The 25,876-nt window shown below is 41.8% G+C and overlaps 2 protein-coding genes across 2 annotated transcripts; one reads left to right on the top strand and one right to left on the bottom strand.

The window, feature by feature from the left end:
- The first annotated feature begins 1,068 nt into the window (after window positions 1-1,068).
- On the top strand, window positions 1,069-4,199 carry LOC128742548 (transport and Golgi organization protein 6). The gene is made up of 4 exons (XM_053838946.1): window positions 1,069-1,199; window positions 1,258-2,708; window positions 2,800-3,687; window positions 3,744-4,199. The coding sequence occupies exons 1-4, from the start codon at window positions 1,142-1,144 to the stop codon at window positions 4,110-4,112; spliced, it is 2,766 nt and encodes a 921-aa protein (XP_053694921.1). The 5' UTR covers window positions 1,069-1,141; the 3' UTR covers window positions 4,113-4,199.
- Window positions 4,200-4,820: 621 nt separating this feature from the next.
- Window positions 4,821-7,981, bottom strand: LOC128740939 (uncharacterized). The gene is made up of 4 exons (XM_053836516.1): window positions 7,804-7,981; window positions 6,075-6,288; window positions 5,836-6,014; window positions 4,821-5,773 (listed from the first exon to the last, which is right to left on the bottom strand). The coding sequence occupies exons 1-4, from the start codon at window positions 7,979-7,981 to the stop codon at window positions 4,821-4,823; spliced, it is 1,524 nt and encodes a 507-aa protein (XP_053692491.1).
- Window positions 7,982-25,876: the final 17,895 nt, after the last annotated feature.

The following is a 25,876-nucleotide window of genomic DNA, read 5'->3' as shown; positions in this document are numbered from 1 at the left end:
TTACCAAAAAAATCCGCTATTAAGCTTTTTATCAGCTTTTGGGAGAGAACTGATTTGAAAAACTTAAAGTAGCTTACACATCGCTTATTTAAACACCATTTGAGCGCTTACTTTATGCAGCTTTGATCGCCTTAAACCAACCCGTAAACAGCCATTGCTCTTGCAATTCAGCTACCGTTGTTACTTGGGTTATACAGATTAGAGTCATTCGAAATTAAATATAACGCGTTGGACCTAGCGTTGGACGATGTTCACGATGTTCAAAATAAAAATGACGCGCTCCATTTTTTTAAGTTTAAAAATACATAGATTTTTTTCGGTTGCATTAAGGTTGATGCGACGTTGACTGGAAAAGCGCTGCAAATTTTTTTTTCGTTCTGAACATAAAATTGACAGCATTACGCAAATTGACTATTTAAAAGCTCGGAAAAGTCTCAATTAAGCTTCAATGCAGCTTCGAAAGCAGCCATTAACAAGCCCGAAGTTTGATAAAATCACCAGATTTGGAAGTTTATTTCTGAAGGTTGAATAAAATCAGCTATGAAAGCGTTTGATCAGCCTGAAATTGTTACTTGGGTATTTTCACCTATCCACCCTTTCGCGTGCGTGATGCACTGGTGGGTACGACATCAAAAAATATTAGCAAGCCTTTGGCAACTTTATTCACGTCAAGTTAACATTTTCACCCTTGATTATTGTTGTAGAACTATGAAGCGTACGTGAGCGAAGCTGTCTAAAGCAGGTAAACGTTTTTGAAAAGTGTACCCACTAGACGGCGTTACGCGCGCCAAAAGGTGGATAATATTTACACATTGGAAAAACTCCTACTTAGTCGATATCAGAGAGGATCATTTCAGAATTCAATTTTTTAGGACGATTTCGCGTGGGAATTGCTCGTTAAGAACTGACCTCGATTGGCCCTTTTCAAATAAGAGGCGAGTTTTTTTTGCCCTCACCCCTTCAGAATTGTAATGGTTTTTATTTGTTTTGAGGATTTGAGCAACCAGCAACGAGCGGCCTGGCTTTAAATTACGAATTTTTATCCCGCAGACCTGATACGGTTTAAAATATTGTAAATCTTTGTACAGTAATCATAAGAGGGCGTAATTTTAAATACTGATTTGTAGCCTCACCGTAAATCATGCTACCGAAAAGTGTTAGCAAAATTATCGGCGATCTTGCAGCTGCCGATGTAAAAGGTACTATCTGCTTATCGGCACGTTAATAATTTTGGTAAATTGCCTTTATTCCTTCCAGATCTGTCCATTTCCGGGCTGCAAGCAATTCTATCAACAGCGGCCGCCACAGACGACCTCAACGCGTTAGAATGCAACACCTCAGACCCTTTGTGGAACGTTTCCATCCAGTATCTACACGCTCAGCAGTGTTTTCTCACCACCTGTTTGATTCAGAAAGCCTCCACCCCGGATGGGGACGATTTAATCAACCTACCGGAACAGACTAACTTTGTGCTCGCAGTGGATCGCATTCGCCAGTTCACACTGAACCTCTATCTGCCGAAGCAGCTTCGAGGTCTTACTAGATGTGATCTACGGTTGGCGGTACAGTTGGAACCGGAGGAAAGAATTCGACGATTGCGGTTTTGTTTGGAAGCTTTCCGAAGGATGTTCGAAACGAAGATAATTGCTCTACAGAGCAAGCTTGAAAATTGCATCCTAGACTATGTGGCTGGTGTTTTTGGATACAGTTTCCTGTGTGGTGGTAGTACGGAACAATCCGAACAATTGGGGGAATTGTTCGAAAGTTTCGGTCAGTTTTCGTTGGAAGTTTTGTTTAAAAGTTTGCTGGTGATAAAGGGAACACCGAATTTGCCACTGGAAGTGGCGAAACAAGTTCATCGTGAACTGTTGAGGTTGACTGGGGAAGCCGGAGGCTTCCCTGTTCTATGTAAAACTTTGCTGTGTAATGTGCCTTCCGATGAGACTCCCACGTGGAAGAAGAGTGAAATAATAGGGAAAATTGTTGGCAGTAAAGGTCATACGAAGAAGTTCTATCGGCAAGTTTTGCGCGATTGCTTTAGTTTCTATGAGGTGTCGCTTTTCAACGAAGGAGCCGGAAAGGAGAATTTGGCCTTTGCCAGTACCTGTATTGAATGTCTGAAGCAGATTTATCTGCTGCCTCCGGCATATGAAGAACTTCGTTCAACTATCAAGGAGTATTTTTTGGGGAGATTCAAAGAGCTGGTGGAGCCTAGTGAAACGCTCAGCGGAACAATCCTGCTCGAGAGGTCACAACTGATGGCGGCACTGTATCTGAACTATATGGCATTCAGTGGATCCACGTGTGCTTCACTAAATTCCGGTATTTTGGTTCCGTACGTGAGAGTTTTTCTTGAGTTGTACTCAATGATTCCGAAGGAAGTTGAAGAGCGACAGTATCTTCAAACGCTTATAGTTTTTTGTCTAGCTAATCGGGAGAGGTCCGAATTGGAGTCGATTGTAGAAGCATTAATGTTCAGTAATGAACAACAGGAATTAATGAAGTATCTACATCCGCGGATTAACCTAAAAACAGTGGAAGACAGCAGTGCAACTTATACACTTCAGATTGGTCCTGAACGGAGCTCATCCACCGATGAGGGAAGTTTAGGACCAGTGCTGGTAGAAATACTGAAAGATGCTAATAGAAATCTTCTCATTTATGATGTATTCGTGATAATGCTTAAACTTTTCGATCGAGTTAGCATGGTGAGTAAAGCATGTTTAGTTATTTGGTTTCAAATTCCATGGCTTGCTGTTGCATGACAGCTTCTTATATTTTCTAATTTCTCACCCACAGAATGACACCAGCAAAACCATTCTCAATGCAGAAGAACAAGACGAGGCCAGATGTAAATTATTTCTCCAAAAATATGCACTAATACAAGCTTTAATGGAATTGGTCAATCACAAACAGTTCCACAGTCAGTTGTACGAAAACCCAGCCGAAATTCTGACCTTCATCAGGTCTATGCTGCTGAGAACTCTTGAAAAGGGGCAAACCAAAGAGGATCTGTTGGAAGTCGTTTTGTCAATTTTCCAGGAATATCTGCAACGACTGCATACACGGGATGATGTCCGCGAAATCTTTCGTCTTTTACTAAGGCTACGAGATTCGGACTGGTGTAGCACTCAGCTAAAGTCACAAATCGATGTAATTTGCTCAAATTCCTCTGGAACAAATCATGGACGCGATAACTTGGAGGTCTCGCCCTATCAAAACGCACTCAGTCTCTGCTCGGATAGTGAACCCTACTGCAAGGTGTACGGGACGACACTAATGCTGCGGCTACTGAAGGAACGTGACAAGGAAACGCTGGCAAATAAACATGCCATTCTGATTCTTGCTTTGAACAATCTGCGCAATGTGGAAAGTTATGCCTTTCTGAATTCGGTCCGCCTATTGGTGGCCCTTTGTGACTGCCTGGAGGCGGAGACGCTCGAAGCTCTGGTCAAAGAGTATCAGTCCGGCGAGAATGAAGTGGACTACCGGCTGAAGGTTGGGGAAGCGCTCGTTAAAACTGTCGAAGCGGTGGGACCGATTGCCTTTCGCTACCGCGAATTATTGATCAATTGCTTCTTGAACGGTTGCGGGAGTTCACCGGATGAGTTCCGGGCTTCCAGTTTGGCTAATCTTGGAAATGTGTGCCGGATCCTGTCCTATCAGGTGCATCACTTCTTCTATGAGGTAAGTGTTAAGGATCTTAAAAGTGACTTTGACTAATTTTCCTTGTTTTTAAACAGATGTTTCTAATGATTAAATCGGTCATCGAAACCGATCGTTTTTTACCCGCTCGTAGGGCTGCTATTCTCGTGCTTTCCCAGCTGGTGGAAGGCATGGACAATCTACTAACCTTCCAGGATTATCTACTGGCAGTGTACCGGTTCCTTAAGCTGATCGTTGAAACCGAACGGGATGAAGTCACGCGACTTCAGGCATCCGTTGCGCTGGATCATCTGAGTGCGAAGACGAAAGACTTTCTTGATATCACCGCTCAGACCAGCCGGCTAGAGAAGGAAATTCGGATATTCGGTATTAAAGAGCAACAGGCTGAAGAGCGCCGGTTGATAAAAGGAGACAGTGACAGTATACTGAAGAAGCTTCTAGATTAAAATGTGTTTTATTACAATCGTTTGAATGATTGAAGGGTGATTCAGCTACAACCAGATGATTTATCGCAAAACTAGGTTCAAATTATTGTCGGCTTACGATAAAGCATTCAAAAATGAACGTTATTTACGGCTTATTTATCCCGAATAGCACACTTTTGGCAGTTTCGAACGAAAAAATATTTTCCTTTTCCATCTTATCGCATTGCCTATCATCATCGGTAAGTCCTACACTTAAGGGTCTCTAAATCTTAATTTGGAACGTGAGGTTCAAGCGACAGTTTTTTTTCATTCTAGGGCGAACGGCTGCATATGCTTAGTCGTTTTCCGAGGAATTGAAATTGGTGCCTCAAATTGGTATGACATCAAAAGAATTGAAACAGCATTTGAAAGTAAAACTCCTACTGCTTGACAGCTTATCTTATAAACCAGGTAAGTTTTTTACGAAGGCTAGAATTTCAATAAAACAAAAAAGCATATTCTTCACACGCCAGAGGCGGCGGCGCCCGTACGTTAGAGGGAATCTCACATTCAACTAGTAATTTAAAACTTATTCTTAACATTTCCAGTCACGATTAGGTTTAGATAAAATTAAACTTACTGTAAACCTACTTTTATCACTTACCATTCGACAAACACCGCCGTTCCGCTCTGGACAAACCAGGAAAAGGCGGCGTTCATCTTGCCTACCATAACATAACCTAGAACTTCCTAGAACGCTGCCATTCGATTCGGAGGTCGTTGCGTTTGCTGACGCTGGTGGTGCTGTTGGATTATCCGCTGCTTTTTGAACTCCTTCTGCAGCACGTACACAAAGGCGCCTACCATTATCACCGCCAGACAGGCCGATATCAACAGGCTGGTGATGTCCATCGTTCGATTGCTCGCACCATTCTCCTCACTGTTGGACGCTCGGGCACTGTACCGTTCCTGTCCGCTGTTTTCCGGACCGGCGACTGTTGGTGCGCTGGCATCCTCGCTCATGGCCGTGGAAGCCTTACTTTCGAACAATCTCGCATACTTGGCATCCCGGTAGGTGTCCGTCTTGTCCGACCGCCGACGGTTCGACTTCTTGTCGATAATTTCATTCTCTTTGGAATTAAATTCCTGTTTGGGCTCTTTTTCCGTAGGATTTTCATTAGCTTTACTCAACTTAATCAGGTCTTCCTCCTGAACTTCATCCACCCGCGCTGGCTGGATGTCCTCAACCTCTTCTTCATCGGAACCCTTCAGCACCAGGCTACTCTTATCGACCATATTGAACTGCCGAACGCGACCGTTTCTTCCCGTAGCTGGCCACCATTCGCTAGCCGGAACGGGTGCTGCTCCTCCCTTGCCCTTACCCGGCAGAGCCAACCGAGCCCGTACGGTCAACGTATCCGGCTGGAAGGTACAAACCACCACAAACCTCCGAGTGCTGTGAGTCAAAATACCGAGATTCTCCTGCACGGTGATGTAAGTCTCCACAGTCAAATCCGCCGTGCTTACCCGACTGCCGCACTTTTCGTGCTCAATTCTTAAAACATAGGCTTCCTGTGGGCTGTTTGCATCGCCCTGAATTCCACACTGACCATTCTCGGAACCGATGCGACCGCCGAAGTACGGGCCGGTTTCGACTTCGATCTCCGATGCGTGCGGCAGACATTGCGTGGCGTGAGCCGAAACTAAAATCAAATACACATTTCATTATCGGTGTCAGAAGCTTAGATAGGAAAAATTTACTCACATCCTTTGGTCGGTATAATGACCGTCTGTCCGGGACTGACCGCGTCAGCTTCGTCCTCACTATGCTCCGAACGTCCACTAGCCCGCTGATCTCCCCGCTTAACCTGTGGCTTCACGTGGAACGAATACTTGGTAGCCATTCGGAGGTTTTTCACCGTCATCGTGTACTGCTTACTTCTCCTAAAAGCACAATCCCTTTAATCATCATCTCTTAACATTAGCGATCAACCTTAAATTTACCCGCTATCCTCGGAGTTATCGGTAAGGATCTTCGAACGGCACCGGTGGGGACCCCAGTTTTGCAGCTCGCAGTAGTACACGTTGAACGAGCGGCCCTGGCGTCCGCCATAGTGGCTCGGTGGTAGCTCGTCCTGCTCCCTGCTGTCCCACGCTTCGACCTCCCACGTTAGGTTTACCGATTTGTAGTCCGGTTCGCCCGAAAGGGATCGGATTTCTGAAATTTAGGAAAGCGGTGGAAAAATATTAGCGAATTGTAGATTGTGCGTTTGGAATTCTCTGTGGTAAAAAATACGATGGCTCTTAAGTTTTACCCTCCCCCCCCTCACCTTTCTGCTCTTTCTCCTTCACTATAAAACTTTCATTACTTTCTTCTACCGTCCCTTTGTCAATTGTAAAAGTAATACCGTTTCAAAAAATGTTAATTTAAATGCCTGAGGCACATTCCATCGTTACGGCACACCATGCCCACCACGCAAATCATTTCCTATTTAAGGCCGAAGCAGCGCAAGCATCGAACAGCGTTCTTGCGATCGAGAAAGATAGCATTTTGAAAATCTTAGATATTTCTTAAATAACGCTACAACATAGTTTTTCCAATACATCATCGTGTGTAAAACCCGTACCTCATATGATACGTCAATACAGTTCAGTATTCATAACCATCGAATAAAAGCGCACTCTCGTGGACAATTTTGCTTCGTCTTTTTTCTCTCTCTCTCTAGTGCACTGGCTTGGCCTTAAGTAGGGTGACCATATCGGTCCAATTAAAAATCAGAACATTTTTCGCCAAAACTTGCAGATGAAGATTTAGATTCGACAAATTGCCAACCTAACCTCTTTCTCTCCCTATGTTTAGATTACAGAAGTAGGTATAAAGAACTTGTCTCCATTGTACTCGACCTAGGCTACTGGTTGCTATTTCGTTGAGCATCTCGACACTCGTCAGTCAGCTTTCACCTGGTTCGGCTATCCAGTACGTTGGGTCTCTCTATTCTTGACAACGGTGGTACATCCTTGCGACATTGCCTTCGCCGTCCCAAGGTTTTTGCTAATCATGTCATGATCCTCTGCTAGGAGTTAGTTACTTTTGTTGAAGGTCGTTCCTCTTGTTTCGACGCCCGCTCGCACATTTAATAGCGAAGTTAAATACGATACGGGACCATCCGTTGACAGTTTCGATAGAACTCGAGAGTGCTACCGAAACACGCGCATAGAACATCTCTCGCTTCAGGGTAACTATGATCAACTGTGTTATTTAGTTTGTCCGGATAACCGTTCTTGTGCATTAACTGTCATAACTCTTCGCGCTCAACTGTATCGTATGCTGTCTTGCAATCCACGCAAATATGATACGGGGCATATTGTACTCCCGACATATCGGAAGAAATTGTCTGAGTGTAGAATAGTTGCTCTAGTTATTCACGATCCCTGTCCTGCTCCTGACGCTTTTTTTCCTAAAGATCATGGTCAACTCACTCCACGCTCGTCGATACTTTGCCAAATTTTCCCTAGTTTTTCTAAGCCCTTTCCTCTTCATCGCTTGTACGATCACATCACTCATCAAGGTGAAATCTTTATCAAGGTGAAACTTATATAGGCGCCATCGTCGTTATTGTCATCAGCAGCATAGAGCCGCCGTAGCTCGTACTGTTTCAAGCAGTCGTCTCCATTCAACTCGATCTTGCCACTCAACGCCAATTTTCCAGTTGTCTCAGAAGTCGCCAAGCACTTTCGGCCTGGTCGAGCCATCCTGCACATGGAACCTCCTTCTTCCTGGTGCCGGTGGGGTTGTTGAAGACCACTATTTTCATCGTATTGTCGTCCGGCATCGCTACGACGCGTCTGGACCACAGTAGCCTACCGACTTTCACTAGATGTACCAGCAGCACCTGTAGCGCGTGATTCATATGTCTCCACCACTCTCCGCTTTCATTTTGTACAAATATCGTCTGTAGCACTTTCCGCTCGAACACGGCAAGGCCGCGTATGTCCTCCGTGACCAGCGTGCGCTCGAAACATACACTTGATCCATTTTAGCGTGTTCTTGCATTAGCCATATAGCGATCGACTGTATCGTATGCTGCTTTAAAAACAATAAAGATGTGATGTGATCGTGGGCACGTTGTACTCCCGATATTTCTGTAAGATCTGTCGGATGGTAAAAATAATGTCTGTAGTTGGACGAGCCTGGTTTAAGCCTGCCTGGTAATTCCCTACGAAATCATGTGCTATCGGTGACAGTCGGTGCAACAAGATCCGGGAGAATACTTTGTAGGCAGTTTTACCAACGCTATGACGTACTCCTTCCATTCATTTTCATCGGTTGCTTCTCCTCCTTACAAATCTTGGAAATTACCCAATGTAGAGCCGTTACCAGCGTTTCTCGGACATATTTATAAAGCTCTGCCGGAAGACAGTCCTTACCAGCGGCTTTATTGGTCTTCAGCAATACGATTTCTTTTATTTTGTGCGAGAAAAATTAAGAGGAAGTTATTTTTGGGAACATATAAGGTACCCCGGGGCAAGTGGGAATACGGGGTAAGTGGGAACGGAGCTCATAACTCTCCTCAACCTCATTTTCTCCAACCGAACCTTTCTAGAAATGAAAGATACAACTCAAACGCATGTATTAAAATTATAGATTATTTATAACAGGCATTCCAAACATCAGAATTGGACTTTCAATTTGAGCGTTATTTTCAATTTGCGTTGTAAGTTTGACGTACCTTTTTATAAATAATATTTTGGCTACAGGCTTTACGTAAAAGTACATGTTTTCTGACAGCAGGTAAACATAATGAATGTTTTAACAAATTACACCCGAAAACTAGTTGTTTAATTTGACAAAAAACATTTAAAAAAATGGGTCGAAATAAGGTAGGCACTTCAAAGCACCCGGAGCAAGTGGGACCTATTAAAAATAGTGTTTCAGCACAAAACTTCCGGTATTAATACATTTTTTAGATGAACTATCGAACATTTTCAGTTCAATTACATAATATTTATACCAGTAAAGCATTAAAATAAAACCGAAAAAGACTAAACCAAGGGGCCCCAAAAAAGAAGCCCACATGCACAGCTTGTGAGGGAACAAACAGTTTGGTCACATTTTGGTTACACCTAAACGATGTTAATTGAATTTGGAAAGTCCAATTTGATATAATTAAGCAAATCTACAACTGGAATTGAAACAATAAAGTGTTGTGGTTATTATAACGTAACTTTCTCTTACAAGTAGCTCTACCGAATTGGGCATGGTAGAACAAACAGATTATAATCGTTTTTTCGAGCTATTAAACAATGGTTAATCCTAAATTACGTCTCGCAAGAATTGGATACAACGACATATTCAACTACATTTCATTACAATAATGCTTTACAGCGTAATTGCTCACGATCTGTGTTTTATATAAATTATAAAGTTGCCCGTTGTGATCTGATTTTGTTACGCTATTGTTGAATGAACCCTTCGTACAAATATTGTTTTTGATTGCTTCTTGCAATGCTTTAACATTGCTGTATATTAACTAACACAATGTACTATTATTTTATGCTTTTTAATCAAATTTGAATATAGGTCCCACTTTAATGCCCCATTTACCGGGGCAAGTGGGACCTATCGCCATAATTTTGAAAATTCTCCTCCAGATTCATTTCATGTAAATTGATAGGCCTTTTTCGTAATTAATCCTTCGAAGTGATACCACTGAAGAGTTTCTGTGCTAAAAGAATTTTGAAATAATCATAGGTATAGAAAACACAGTGGAATAAATCCAAACTATGTATTTTTTAGGTCCCACTTGCCCCGGTGTACCTTACACTGAATTTTTTCCGGTTTTTAAATTCCAATGGGGAAAATTTCTGGAGGGGACCTGGTACCCTAGGCACCCCCTCTAGCTACGCCAATTCTCCCTACCGACTGAACGCTTATATCTCCGATAACAATCCTGATGTCACGTGGCGAATAACTTGTACGTCACCTCCATCGAGATATCTATGAGGGCAAGATTACCTGTTTCGTGATGGACTGACAATATCATACGAAAACAGGACTTAAAAATCATTTGTAAATCAATTTCTTTAGTAAAGCAGGATTTCATTTTGAAAATCAGGACACCAGGACAGCGCATGCGAAAACAGCACATGTCCTGGTAAATCAGGACGTGTGGTCACCCTAGCCTTAACCAAATCCTTGGAATCCAGCTGGAAAGTAAAGTCCTAAAGTCACTAATTTTAAATGCTATTTGCCAAAAATTCAATGAAACAGCAACCAATTTGGACGGGAAAAATGGTTGCTAATTGTGCCCCGTAACACTGGAATGTGTCCCAACCTCATTTCAAGGTCAAGACTAAAACACGAGGTTGGTCTATTCCATAGGAACGGAGCCTTCAACCCGAAAATCCGTGTTGAGAATCGCGGCTAACAGGCTAACGGACGAACAACGTCACGTGCAGTGCCTTGTAAGTCGCAAGTAAGTAAGTGGTCAAAGTGATAAGCCCATACAAAAAAAAAGTCGCAAGTGCCTGTACAGTTTCGTCGTCCTGTGAGTAAAACGAGCTGGATTAAAACTTCTCAATTCGCTGGTTCGATTACAATAGGTCAAGGAAGAGGCACAATTTGTGTCTATAAATAACCCAACCCACCAGATGGCGGAGTTTGAAAATACGTCGCATCGCTTAATAATGGGTTTGTGCAGTCTCCTTTTGTCCAGCGCCTCTATGGTTTAAAGGTACGTTAGTACCAACGAGCCACATGCCCTGGCAGGTGTTGTGGGTTCGAATCTGGGGTGACATTGCGCATCTCGTTTCGAGTGATTTTCGTTCGAGACGCCCATTTGTTTAATGTGGTCGAAACGAACGAAAATCACTCGAAACGAGATGCGCAATGTCACCCCTGGTTATAATCTCTGATTCGACCCATGCACCTTCCAACATTGGACAAAAGGTAGGAGTCACAACGACTACTTGTTAAGCGTAGCTACTACTAATCCCCCATCACCTTTTCGCTCGTTCTCCTTCACTCTAAAATTTTCATTACTTTCTTCTACCGTCCCTTCGTCAATTGTAAAGGGACTACCGTTTCAAAACATTAGTTTCATTTAGTTTTTTACATAGAATAGTTGAAGGGTTTGTGCCCAGTGGCACAGGTGCAGGCCTGACAAAGGACTATGACTCGATTCTATTGACTTTGACTACTTTTTCCAACTGAGACTCGAACATACGACGAATGGCTTGTTAGACGCATCAAACCACAAGGTCGTCAGGAGAAAGGAGGGAGGGAGGGGGGTTTAATTCATACCTGAAATCGCTATCTAGAAGGAACTATCGACGGTTTCATCTCAAGATCTTTCGCTGCTTGCTCTGGAATCCCACAAGGCAGCCAGCTCGGATCTTTAACTTTCCACGTCTAATTTAACGATGTTAATTTTCTGCTTAAACCGCTTAAATATCCACGGCTCTCATTTGCTGACGATGGAAAAGGAAAGAATCCGTCCATATACAGTGGTTCTCCAGCAGCAGCTTTCGATTTTTGCACAATCGTGTACAGATAATCGCCAGAAGCTAAACCCTTTCGTCTTCGGCTACATGCTATCAGATGTGCCTCCTTCTGCACCGTGAAAACTATATCAAGGACTTTTACGAAATCCATTGTCTTGAGGCTCTTGATGAATCATATAATTTGGTTGTCGGTTCTAGAAAAAAACGCCGCGAAGTGGAAGCAAATCCGCGATGATTGCTGTTGTGTTAAAGGAAAGTGTGCTAGGTAAAGGTAATGCTGCTGGTGATATAAGTGGTGGTTTGCCAGTAGTAAAATCCGTATGCATTGTGTCTGGGCCTTAAGTACAGAATTCTGGCGAACCTAGCAAGTGACTTGCAGTTCCAATGCCCCGGCACCCGGCGAAAGATCCCAATCGGCGTAAGATGAAGATGAAAAGAAAAAATAATGTATAATCTGTACTCCAGCGCGCGTTGCTTGCCTCGTGAGCGTGCCTTGCAGAAAGACGCTAGAGGCTGTGCGTTCGCGAGTGTGTAGGTTGCAGAATGTCTGCACACAGCAACGGCGGCTGTTTGTCGTAGTTTTGAGCCAGTGGCGTAAGCATTGGGGGCTATGCTTCTCGTACTCGCTCGCATAAAAGTAGGCATCGTTTGCTTCTCGCTTAATTTGCAACATTGATGTACACGCTCAAAGTTGTACTCTACGCGATGCACCTTTTCAGTGCGTTAGGCATATTTCCAATTAACAGTCTCGATCGTACAACAACAAGTCTAGTCTCTAGTCAATTGGAAAATCTAAATAAAACTTTTCGACAACGGTGCCCCTAATAATGATTTCTTGACTTTAAAATTCCTGGCGACGGCTGGGGAGTTTGCATGAGATTGGCTTTACGGCGACCAAACTAGCCATCCTTCTTCATACATCTGTGGTGATGATAGTGAACAAAATGTAAGTATAACGAAGTCGAGAAAACTTATTTCATCTTTAATACCTATGTAGTGTTGATTGCCCTCAAAAGGGCTGATTGGAATTGGAATGCTCAACGTTTCAGCAGATGTTAACATTAACTTGGCTTCCCAAGCTTTGTGCGCCATTTTACAATTGCAGCAGATCGCTTGATGTCAAAACGTGGCAGTAGTATTGAACCTAATCTTGTTGCTATTTTCTTGAACGACAACGAAAGGGAAGATATCGGATGTTGACCTATCGACAGTACAGACTATGTAGATGTAGACGTGCTTTTTTAATTAGACAATGCCTAATATTTTTCAATTATTTAAAAGATTGTTAGGAAAATATATAATCTTTTGTATTGTAGTAGATGATTAGGAAAATTTCAAATCGATTAATACCAATATCTCTAGAATCTATTGAGGAATGACCGAGTTATAAGCATGCAAAAACTTAACCACTTTTCGTTCTTCTAAAGTGCACCTCAATATAGAAATCAAAGGCGTAATCCTACGTCAAAAACTATAATATGTTGCCTGTAGGTCAGAGCCGTGGAAATTCATTATTTGAAAAACAGTTTAAGTTCCATTATAGGCATTTAATTACTCATCACTTGCTAAGAGCAATATCAATTGTCAGAGCCCTCGACAGTACCCATTTGGCATAAAGACTCATCTGCCTATAACAAGCATGTTTTGTGACAGACAAAGCAAGCCACGCAGTATGTTTATTTTAGTAGAGCGTACTCATCACAAGCACAACACTCACAGGTACCGTACGTCGAACGGTACTTTCTGGCCTTGGGCTAATCAAAGCAATCGCTGGCGCTGGCTGCCACCACAAGACACAAGTTGGAGGTCATCATCGTACATAATTTTCACCTAGTTAGCAGCAGAAGCATTAAAAATATAATTGTGATAAAGGACGAGACATTAACCATATTTCAGGCCAGCAACTCTAAACTCTGAAACAACTTTTGTGGCCTGCATCATGCAGGCAAAGCTGCGCACTGTCCGCTGCCTGGATACTTACTTCCGTAAAAAAAAATGATATGGTAAACTAATCGCACCGCACGGTGATACGGTTTATATGTAATTATTTTTTATCTTATTACGAGCACACAGGCAATAAAAGTCCTGCGTAATTTATTTTCCTCTAATTATACGTAAGAAGTATGCTGGTACATAATGGACGACGGAGATAAGGTGCATGACATATAAAGCACTCTGTCATGGATAGCACAATCTAACTAACGGAAGTTCAGTTTATCTGCGTTGCGTCTTCTCTGATAAAAAAAAAATGGATTACGTTCGGCCAAACTTGCTTTACACTATCGATTCCTAACGAAACCCTAAAGACCCTGAAAATCCAACGGAATTAGCTCTCGTTTTCTGTCCGTTGTGCTGCTAGGTAGCAGGAAATTACTGATCATGAAGATCAGATACTGTATCAATTTTTTCTATTGAATTTCAGCGATATGGAGCAACCGGAAGCGGATAATGATCACTGGCTTTGTATGGTCCACTTTTAAAATTTAATATGATGGGAGAATGGTGTTTTTGATGAGGTGACCAGTTTATTATGGTGGATACTTATCGTCTGTTTATTTTTCAAACCAAGAAATGCAAAAAAAAACGTAATCAATAGAAAGGAAGTGTACGCTTAAGGCCCTGAACGTCCAACGGAATTAGTTCTCGGTTTCTGTCCGTTGCGTTGCTAGAAACGACTGATCATGAAAATCTGATGCTATATCAATTTTTTTTATTGAATTGCAGCTATGTGGAGCAACCGGAAGTGGATAATGACCTCTGCTTTGTATGGTCCAATTTGTAAATTTAATATGTATAGCAGCAAGGTGTTTTGTTTTTGATGAGGTGCCCAGTTTATTACGCTGGGTATTATTTGTATATTTATTTTTCAAACCAAGAAATACAAAAAAAATTATCAATAGGTAGGAAGTGGTTTCATTATTTATTCATTCATCGACTTAAAGAAAAGTGGTCAGCATTTACAAACGTAACTATAACCTTTCCATTCCAGATGTCGGAATCAAACCGGGAATTTTACACACAACAGCGCTTAGAGCCAAAAATGGTGCCGGACTGTTAACGTGCAAGATTACAGAGACCGAGGTTATAAGTAAAACTTCTCGACCAAGATAAAATCGCGTAAGTTATACACGACATTATTGATCAAATTTTTTTGCGTCATAATGGATTATGAAATATTCGTTAAGTCAAGGTAGATTTCAAACAATTTTGTAGTCAATTTACTTTAAGTTACTTTCAATTTACAATAAGTCTTCAAATTCGGATCAGAAAACTTTAGCATCTGCACCAAACAACAGTGACTGCTACAGAGAATGAGGCTGAAATTATTGTTTCGGCTAGTGTTTTTGGCAACTATATCGATAACAGTAATCCCATCGCGAACAAAAGAGAAGTAAAATTAGAACAGAACAATTGGTACAGATCCCTGCGAAAAATGGAGCAACTAACCGGGGTCAAGTCAGTAGTAAAAATGACAAACTTCAGAAGAGTCGAAATTTAAGACAAAACGTAAGGGGCTAACGGTGATGGAATGATCACGATGAAATGTTAGCGAAAAGACGACAAAAATACGACAAAGATAACATACAGCGAACAAGCAAAAATAAAGCACAATGAAAAACGACAAACAGACGTCTAAAAACCATTACAAATGCGACAAAACTGCAAAAAATACAACAAAAAGGTGACGAATATACGGCAGAAAGGTGCCGAAACAATGGCGAAAAAACAATACTTTTATTATTTGCCTAAAGAATGGCAACAAAGTGACGAAAAAACATGAAACTAAAAACTATATAACTACGACAAAAAACGATAAAAAGATGACAAAAAACAGAAAGGCGACAAACTGACGACCATTAGACACCAAAAGAGCAATAAAAAAGACGACGCCAAAATGCACAATCTGAAAAAACATCGAATAGACGACGTATACGACTAAAAAACAGATGCCAAAAGACGACGAAAAGGCACCGAAAAAGACAATAAGATAATGAAAGGCGCCAAAAAGACACAGTAGAGGATAAAAAATGACAGCAAATCGCTCTAAAAGAGAACAACAACCAATATAAAGATATTAAAGCTAAATGTTAAAAATAACGAAAAGCGACTAACAGATGTTTATAAGACAACTAGAAAATGACGAGCAAAAACCGATGAAGTACACATAACGGATGACAACTAAAATTTTGGATTTTTTATCGTGGCCCCCGGCACAATAACAAACGAGCTCAATCTCTCCTCTTTTGCCAGTATTTTTTGTTTTGTTTATGCTTGCTTGCGGCCTCAAAACAAGAAGCATTCCACGAGCGCGTTGTACACTTCTACGAATTGCACAAACATCTCGGCAAACAGTAGGTATACGGTACAACATTTTAGAGCCGAAATAAAGTGCCGAAAGAAGACAAGAGCCCTGGAATATACTGAAGAACTGATTTCGTCGATGAAATCCCAATGCCAGTTGATTAAAAAAATATATCCCGGAAAATGTTTTGTTTTGAACGAGGAAAGTTACTTCCCTCTTTCGAAGACGCACATTTCCGGAAATAGTCGATACTATTTCATGGATAGTTCTACTGCATCTCCAAACATAAAATACAAGTTTACAAGTTTAAACATTAGTTTGAACAGAAAGTGATGTTGTAGTGATTACAATTTCCGAGAGAAGCATTTCTAAGCCATGGTTCAAGTCGTTTGGTTAGGTTATCAATCAAGATGGTACACCAGAACGAATGTTTGAAGCAAATTTTGATCCCGTTTCTAGAAAAAGATTATACAGATAGACAATACGTGTTTTGGTTGGATAAAACTTCATCGCTTTACGGCAAAAATCACAATCGTTCCTGAATACCCATTCGATCTATTTGCACCCAAAAACCACAGCCCGACAAATCTGCCTCAGTGTCGCCCAATCGAACATTTCTTCGAGAGTTTGAGCTTTTTGGTGTACAAAAATAACTGCATGGCTCTCCAGTAAATTGTAAATTGTAAATAGTTCATTGGTAGAATCAAGAGATGCACTCGTAAAGTTGACATGGCGGCCGTACAGCAGCGCTCCTGTTGCGACATCAAATGGAAGCTTCGCCGAACAGCAGTTTACGGACTGTTTCCAAATGTTCAGTAATTTGTTTTCAACAACGGACAATGTATCTTTAATTTCAGTAAATCATATCTTCTTCAAATTGCTTTGTCTAAAGACTGTGCCTCACAGGATCGTTTCTGTAGGCTGTAGGCTCAAAAATTTTAGAATTTAGAAATTAGAGTTGAAATTGGACTTGAAATCAAACCTGACATCGGATATTAAATTAGATTTCAAATTGGGTTGATTTGAACTAGAAGCTATACTTCAAACTCGACATGGACAAGTTTTACTTGAAATTATGATTGACATTTTTCGTCTTATTCGCTCACACGATTTACCTCTTTTCTTGTTTTGCACGTATTTTTCTTTTCTGTACCGACCTTTCGTTTACTTTTTCGTATTTTCTGTTTCATTGTTCCACTTTTCTTCGTTTCCTGTCCCATTTTTTCTTATTTTCAGTCCTGTTGGTCGTCATGTTTTTCACTCGTTTTTAGATATGTTCTTTTCCGTATTTCACCAACAAAACAAAAATGTTCCCTGTTCCCCTTTTCTTTTTTTCGTTCGTATTTTTCATTAGAAAAAGTTTTTTGTATCTCCTGGGTTTTTGCCTTCGCCTGTTTCATTTTTCCTCTTTTTGATGCCTCGTTTTTCCCTCTTTTCCGTCACGTTTATTCTATTGTTGGCTACCTTTTTTCCTTTTCCTCTTCGGTTTTAATTTCCCCTTTTTATGTCTTTTTTCTTCCGTTTTACCTTTTTTAATCCTGTTTTTCTTGTCTTTTTTGTCCCATCCTTCTCTTTTTATATCCCGTTTGACCTTTTATTCTCGACTTCCTCCTTTATCGTTTTTCAGTTGTTATTTCTCGCTGTTCTTCCTATCTCTTTCGGTTTCTCTTCTTTTCTGTCGTCTTTCCTGTTCCGTTAAAGACATGTGCGCCGCCGCCGATGATTTAGAACCGGCGCGCAGCCTAGGCCCTTTTCCCACGCCGCCGAGGCCATTTTCCCACGCCGACGATATAGCCAAACATTGACAAAAATGCGGGTCAAAATGTTGACAGCACATAGTGAACCCGTTTTGTGAATTCATTCTTATATTGTACCTTTAATTTAGATTCAATTTAACTGCCGTGTAGGTGTACCCTGAGTATTACCAAATACTCACTTCTATCTTGCTTCCCGGTGTTCATTTCTTTTTAAAAATTGCTTTTCGTTTGGGAGGTATGATTACTTTCCTCGGCAGTGAGGGTAAGCCCGGCAACCCTTAGTTTTACTAGAATAGCATCAATTAATTGTGTTTTTATACGCTGAACATGTTAGTATCCATTATTTCAGATATTTTAAGACGTCATGACCGATATGAATCGTCAATCTGCACAGGGCCTCGCGCGTTGTAACGCCGGCTCTGCTTATGCGCGTGTGTAAGTGAGGGCGTAAGGTGAACAAAAAAGAAAAAAAAAGTGCAAAATATGTATCCATATATCCTAGTGTGCCGCTAGCCCGCACAGGTTGTTGGCTTTGTGAGTGGGCTGTGCAGAAAGACACTTTGAAGCTATGTGCTCGCTAGTAAGTAGGTAGTAGGATGTGCGCATCTGCGGTTGTTTATCGTGCGCTTGCGTCAGTTGCATAAACGTTGGATGCTGCCTATACTCGCTCGCATGAGACTGGACATACTTAACTTTTCGCTCGATTATATTACCGATTTCACCCGCAAAGTTTTAGGCGCCGTCTATTATACGCAATGCATGTAATATCCCTTAATTTAAAAAACATTGGCAGAAAACTGAGGTTTAAATTCGATCTATAGCAATCGGATTCATTCAAATAAAATCGAAAAATGGGGTGCGTATCACAACCTTCCCTGCCTTTTACGTACCCGTGCCCACCAGATTGCGTATTCATAAACATACAAATAAAAAACAATTCATAGATTAAAGTGTAATTAAAAATCATTCACAAAATAAGCATTATTAAGATTTGTTTTACTTGTCAACTTTAGTTCGAGTTTTAAAAAGATTTTTTTGAACTAATTCGAAATACGATATTTTAACGGTGTAAAATACCCGCACGCCGCCGCCGATAGTGACGAACGGTGTCACGCCGGTGACGCCTCCGCTGCCGAATAAAAATTATTCCTGCGCCGCAGCCGCCGATAATCTGACCGGCGCACACCTCTATGTTCCGTATTCCCTTGCTTTTCTCGTTTTCCTTCTTTTTCTCATTTGTTGTTCCATTTTGCTGCTGTTTATTTTCATTCTATTCTTTTTCTATCCTGTTTTTCCACCCTTTTCCTTAGTCCTGATTTTCCACTGTCCCGTTTTTCTCCTTTTTTCTTTCGTGTTATCTCGTTTTCAGGTCCGTTTTTCTTCTTTATCCGTTTCGTTTTTTCTTCTGTGTTTTTCTTTTCTTCTTTCTCTTGCCCATTTTCCCATTTTTGCTCCATTTGCTTTCTCGTTTTTCCTTCTTTTCTTTAGTTTTTTCTCTTTTATATTCCGTTTCACATACTCTCCCGTTTTCTTTGTTTTTTTTTCTATCGGTTTTCCTTTTTTTCTGTCCGCTGTTGATTGTGTTGTTTTTTCTGAGGCCTGAATCTTTTCATTTTTTTCGTTTTCAGGCCCATTTCATCTGTACCTGTCTCTTTTTTTCCTTTTCCTGTCTCGTTTCAACTTTTTCGGTGCCGATTTCCGTCTTTTCTAATTTTTAACGCCTTTTCTATCCCGTTTTTCGTTTTCTTTTGTTTCGTTCTTCCTGTTATTGTGTCACATTATGCTTATCGTTCACGTTTTTTCTTTTTTTATGTTCTCGTTTCTCTTTTTTTCTACTTCGTTCTTCTCCTTTTTGGTCCCGTTTTCCTCCGTTTTTGCCTCTTATTTTCTTGTTTTTTTTTGTCCATTTTATCCTCATTTTGTTTCTCTTTTCTCATTTTATTTATGCTTTTTCCTTCTTTTTTCTCATTTTTCTTCTTTTCATCTCCGTTCTTCATCTTTTGCTGTAAAGTGTCCTTATTTTTGTCTCCTTTTACCTCATTTTCTCTATCATTTTCTTCTTCTTCTCTTTTTTCTTTTCATGTCCAGTATTTCCTACCCTTCTGTTAAGTTTTTGTTTTTTTTTTGTTTTTTCTTTTCCCGTACCAGTTTTTTTTCTCTCGTGTTTTTCCACTTTTTCCATCCATTTTCTATCTATTTTTATTAGCATGAAAGATGAAACTAAACTTGAAATTAAATTTATAAGTGAAACTGGATATATTTTTACGCAATTAATTATCGTGCAAATAGTGGGCGCTTAAACTAAAAACTGCGGACTTTTGTGTTACAGAAATTGTTTTGCTTTGCATTGAATTTTACAGAGAAGGTGGGGCACGTGCCCCAGTGTGCCCCAGTCTGGGCACGCCAGTGCACAACGAGGCAATTCGGTTTCTTCAACATCGTCCGTGTAGCACGCTATATCCGAATGCACTTATTATTTAACTTTAATGCACCTCAGATTTTTCTTCACAGGATGTTAGTATTGGTTAAAACGATTAATTTAAAAAAGGTCTTAAAATATTCTATCTTGGGTTTTTTGAAAAATTCAGTTTTTAAGTATACATTGGAGTCATTTCCTCTCAAGTGACCTTACCCATTGTAATCGACCACCTCCGATTTCAACCAAATTTGGTATAATTGTTCATTCCAACCCCGCTTTTAATTTCCCAAAGTTTTTTACGGATTGATCAATCCCCCTTGCAGTGACATGCAGTAAAAAAATAGTTTTTTCGAAAATCTGAGAAAAATAGACAAGCGGCACTTCAAGGGAGATTGATCAATCCGTACAAAACTTTGAGAAATTGAATGTGGGGTTGGAATGAGTGATTATACCAAATTTGGTTGAAATCGGAGGTGGTCGATTACAACGGGTAAGATCACTTGAAAGGAAATGACTCCTATATAAACTTAAAAATTGAATTTTTTCAAAAACCCACGATAGAATATTTTAAAACCTTTTTTAAGTTAATCGTTTTGACCAATACTGACACCCAGTGAAGAAAAATCTGAGGTGCATGTAAGTTAAATAATAAGTGCCTTAGGGCATAGCGTGTGTAGGTGATTTCCTCACCATATTCTGCAGCACATCGTGATTCGGCGCTTTTGGACTTGTTACCTTTGTAATCCTTCACTTACATCTTGCACGAAAGATCTGCTTAAACTCCGTTTTTTCGCTGCATTGCTAACTGAACTGTTTGGATTGCTCTTGAGTAGTAGTGATAGTAGTAGTAGGGGAAAGCCACCATCACTTCAAGGACTTGCCAATGTATGTAGGTAGAATTACAGTAGATCCAAATTTGATTATCAAATGAATTTCACACCAATGCTGTTACAGAAGGGCCAAAAGGGATTGGCCGGCCCCACAAGCAGAGGCACTTGTGCGCATTCCGGGGTTATAAGAGTCGCCTTCCAGCATTAGGATCCTTCCATGTAATAATCAATTTCGCTGTACCAACTTTAACCCACCTGATGAGTTGTTTATTTTGAATTGAGAAGTGCCATATTTGCTTCAGACCTTAAGGATTCTGGTTGGCAATCCACTCCATCATCCAGCCTTCCACATATATGATATTAATAATATGATATGATGATGAAGGAAGCAGCGCTACCAACGGAAGACTGCAACTTGGTGCAGCAACTCTTGAAGATGGTTGGAAAGGCATTAAGACCGCCATCGGTAGTACTGCTCTAGCGGCACTAGGTACAATGAATCCGAACCGAAAAAACGATTGGTTCGACGGCGAATGCGAGCAATTAGTGCAGGAGAAGAATGCAGCACGTGCGAGAAGGCTGCAACACCGTACGAGGGCGAATGTGGAGCGATATAAACAAGCACGGAACAGGCCAAACTCGGTCTTCCGGAGGAAAAACCGTACCGTGCTAACGATAAACGGAAGTTCTACAAGAAGTTAAATCGTTGCCGCAGGCCGATATGTGTCGGGACTCTGACGGTAATCTTCTCACGAACGAACGTGATCGAGAGGTGGAAGCAGTATTATGGCGAGCACTTTAACAGCGATGTAGTTGAACATGAAGGTGACGATTTGGCAATAGATCTTGGAGCACGTGCAGAAGACGACAGAGTGCCAGCCCTCGACCTCCAGGAGGTAGCAGAAGAGATCGGTCGGCTGAAGAACAGTAAAGCGGCTGGGGCTGATCTGCTACCCGGCGGTCTGCTGAAAGACGGTGGTGACGCACTGGCTAGAGCGCTACACTGGGTTGGGTTGTCAAGATTTGGGAGGAGGAGTGGACGGAAGGCATCGTGTGTCCGATCTACAAAAAGGGCAACAAGTTGGATTGTTGTAATTACCGCGCAATCGCACTGTTGAACGCCGCCTACAAGGTACTCTCCTAACTTTTATGTTGTCGATTATCACCATTTGCAAAGGAGTTCCTGGGGCAATATCAAGCGGGATTCATGGGTGCCCGTGCCACCACGGACCAGATTTTCGCGCTTCGGCAAGTGTTGCAGAAATGTCGCGAATAGAACATGCCCACGCATAATTTATTCATCAACTTCAAATCGGCGTATGACACGATCGATCGAGATCAGCTATGGCAGAGGAGTATCACGATATTCACGAAGTCCGTCCAGCTTCTTGGCTTCGCTGACGACGTTGACATCATTATAAGTATCTTTGAGAGTATGGTGGTAACGTACATCGGACTGAAAACTGAAGCCATACGGATTGGACTTTTCATTAATGGATCGAAAACAAAATACATGAAAGGAAGAGGTTCTAGAGAAGTGAATGCTGACATCCCTCCCCGGATTAATTTAAACGGCGATGAAATCGAGGTGCTAGAAGAGTTCGTGTATCTGGGCTTACTGGTTACCGCAGACACCGACACCAGCAGAGAAATACAAAGACGCATTATGGCAGGAAATCGTGCCTACTTTGGACTCCGTAGGACGCTGCGATCGAACAAAATTCGCCACCGCACGAAGTTGACAATCTTCAAGACGCTGACTAGACCAGTAGTCCTTTACGGTAGTCCGTTTTCGAACGGAAGGTGTTGCGCACCATCTACGGCGGAGTGCAGATGGCAGACGGAACGTGGAGGAGGCGAACGAAGCATAAATTGTATCAGCTGCTTAGGGAACCACCCATCGCTCACACCGCAAAAATCGGTTGCCTGCGATGGGCTGGGCACGTCGTGAGGATGTCGGACGACAGCCCGGTTAAAAAAGTTCTCAACGGACTGGAACGAGCCGGCGGGGCGCGCAGCGAGCAAGATGGATCGATCAAGTGGAAGGCGACCTGCGGACCCTACGCAGACTACGTGGCCGGCGAATTGCGGTCATGGACCGAGTGGAATGTAGCAGACGACTTCTTCGTACAGTAGAGGAAACCACGGCCTGGAGCTGATCAAGTAAGTTACCGTAGACTTTTTAAAATTAAACCCACTGCATGGTGGTGCAGTTTTCACGACCTGTTATGCGTACTCAATAAGTACACAAATAATAATAAAAAATCACCGAGTTGAAAATGGTCATTATTTTATAGCATTGGCAGCTGTTACAAAATTAGTAGAAAAACGCAGTAAATAGCTGATAAAAAGATTAACTTGAGCTCATGTCCATGAAGTTTGAACAGCACATTAGAACAGCATTTATTCTTGACTGCAGAGACATTAATTGTCATATTTTTGCGGCAGGCACTGTCAGTGCCAGAAACGAGGTTCGTTTGGCACTTTCTCCCCAGTAATTGGCGATTAGAAGATTTTATTACTGACCGTACTAAATGATGGTAATTTTGATGTTGAGAGACAAGCATTAACAAACCGTTTTAGAATAACGTATCGCTAGGAAAGACACTTACAACTTGGCAGTAAGGTTTTTTCCCCATTCCCAATGCTTCCCCACAACGCTAAGTCGTTCGTCCGATTTTTTTTTTGTCTTCTCATTTGCTACCGAACCATAAATTCAAGACAAATTATTATCATTATCGTTACACGCTCGACCTGCATGACTGCGTTGTCTAGTTACGTACGGGAACGGGTGCAGCGATCAAGCGCCATTCGTGAGCCGCAACCGAAGCTCCGTTTGGCCGGATGGAATCTTCTTTCCAGGGCGCTGCTGCTGTGCTGCACAACCGCGAACAACAGCAACAACAAGGGGTAATTATCGCACAAGAACATAGCCTTATCGCGATCAACCGATTCGCATACCATCCATCGTACTTTGTTAAAATACCTACATACATCGGTTGGAGAAACTATGTTCGCAACCGAACAATTACCATTCGAAAACAATGCTCGTTTTTCGCAATCTCGGTTTCGGTCTCGGTCGGGAACATGAACCGCGGCGCACCGCCGCAGTAGCCCGGTGCATTCGGTTCGGGTGCATCGTTTTGATGACGACCGGGAACCTGATCTGATCGGATCTGATGTGATGCGATCCGATCCGGAAAACTTTCCCTCTCGTTGGCGTTGGCGTTTGTATCTAGAGGCCCCTAGAGGCAATCGCCGGAAGCAAACAGAGCGAAGAACCGCCGCAAGAGTTACAGTCAGCAGCCAGGTCGAGTGGAAAACTGATTGGCAAAAAGGCAAATGGGAATGGAGATAGTAGATGGAGATATAACAATGATGTCATAAATTATACCTCTAATGATTGCTATTTGAAGTTTGAGGGTTTTTTCTCCTGTATCTAAGAAGGTAATTGAAGAATGATTTCTGCTGTGCACACCGGATCCAAAGGAAACAGTGAAAAACTCAATGTGATCCAAAAAAAAAATGGTTGACTATCGGTTAACTCTATTACAGATTTCCCCCATGAGCATTAGTGCACACATGTAGTACAATAAAAAAATACATGGCTTTCGAAAATTGACCTCTATCCGTGCCTGGAATGTAGGTTACCCGGCAGGTGTGCGGCGGCAACCATTACCGAAGTTTTATTCCATCCATCAAGTCGCTCCGGCGGAGCTCCGGAGTGGGCATTTTTCAACCCATAAGCAACAGCAACAACAACGGCGGCACCCCGGGCGGGAGCTAGGTGATGAGCTTGAGAACAAAACAAAAAAGCAATCTTATCGGGGAATCTCAGCCGGTTAACCCCTATTGCCGGGGACTGAAAACCATGTTCAGCACCCCGTCGTAGGTATACAACTTTCCTGCCGACTTCCCACAAAAATTAAACAAGAAACACGGCCCGGAGTGCGATTTGACTGTCAAATTTGGAATTGAGTGCGGCCGCCCGAGGCCGGGAGAAGCTAGGTTGGAGTCACGCGATGCTGAAGTTTCCTTTTGCCTGGCAGGCGAAGACCAACAACTAGATAATATCATACCTGCCTAATCGTAGCCACTGAACGGGGGAAAGACAGCACCCCGTTACTCTCTGGCCAATTGCCAAATTGTGGGCGAGCGGTACACCGTAAATAGGAAATTCATGTAAATTAGGAGATTGTGTGAAGTTGTATACCTACCTACTTCACGTAGAGGAAATTTGCGTGCTCGTTTCAACAAAGTTGTTAATTAGTGTCCGGTTTACACACTCGTTGTACTTTTTTTGTTGAAAGTTTGGGGTGCCCATATTTCCGATTCATGACAAAAATAGTCAAAACATGCCATCTAATTTATGAAATGATAAATTGTGTTTGGCCTAAATCTTTCCTAGTATGGAAGATCAGTTTAAAATTAGCATACAGGTGAGTTATCACACTCGTTTCGCATTTATTTTTAAAATGTCACATACAAGTTTGGCTTGATTTATGCGTGCTCGATTGCCTCGATTGCCATATACGGCAATAGGATTAAGGTTAACATTTGTAAAGAAATTTTTTTCTATTCGAGATACTCTGGAAAAGCATTTTCTAATCTTTTGAATTATAAATTTCAACGTGGGATTGCGTTCTTTCATTTCTTGGCGGATTTAAGCCCCCGGACAAAGTGTGCCATGAACAAGATGTTTATTAGACTGGCTGTTCTCTACGGGTATGAAACGTGGACAATGCTCAAGGAGGACCTGTGAGTGTTCGGAGTTTTAGAATGAGTACTAAGAACGATCTTCAGTGGCGTATAGGAGAACGTAGTATGGAAGCGAAAGATGAACCATATAAGCACGCACAACTCTATAGCGAACCCAGTATTCAAGGGTTGGCTAAAGCTGGATGGATACGATGGGAAGGGCATGTTGCAAAAATGCCGGACAGCTACCCTGCAAAGATGGTGTTCGCTTTAAATCCGATAGAAACAAGACGACC

This window comes from Sabethes cyaneus, chromosome 3, assembly GCF_943734655.1.
Source record: "Sabethes cyaneus chromosome 3, idSabCyanKW18_F2, whole genome shotgun sequence".
Classification (NCBI taxonomy): domain Eukaryota; kingdom Metazoa; phylum Arthropoda; class Insecta; order Diptera; family Culicidae; genus Sabethes; species Sabethes cyaneus.
Note: the sequence above shows the minus strand (reverse complement) of the source record. Positions and strands in the feature narration are given on the sequence as shown.

Excerpts from the sequence above, each read along its gene's own strand:
- LOC128740939 (XM_053836516.1), bottom strand. The coding sequence starts at position 7,981 with ATGAATCACGCGCTACAGGTGCTGCTGGTACATCTAGTGAAAGTCGGT. Across the intron at positions 6,289-7,803 it reads ATGGCTCGACCAGGCCGAAA|AAATCCGATCCCTTTCGGGC; the intron begins GTGCTTGGCGAC and ends CCTAAATTTCAG. Across the intron at positions 6,015-6,074 it reads GATAACTCCGAGGATAGCGG|GAGAAGTAAGCAGTACACGA; the intron begins GTAAATTTAAGG and ends TTGTGCTTTTAG.
- LOC128742548 (XM_053838946.1), top strand. The coding sequence starts at position 1,142 with ATGCTACCGAAAAGTGTTAGCAAAATTATCGGCGATCTTGCAGCTGCC. Across the intron at positions 2,709-2,799 it reads TTTTCGATCGAGTTAGCATG|AATGACACCAGCAAAACCAT; the intron begins GTGAGTAAAGCA and ends TCTCACCCACAG. Across the intron at positions 3,688-3,743 it reads TGCATCACTTCTTCTATGAG|ATGTTTCTAATGATTAAATC; the intron begins GTAAGTGTTAAG and ends GTTTTTAAACAG.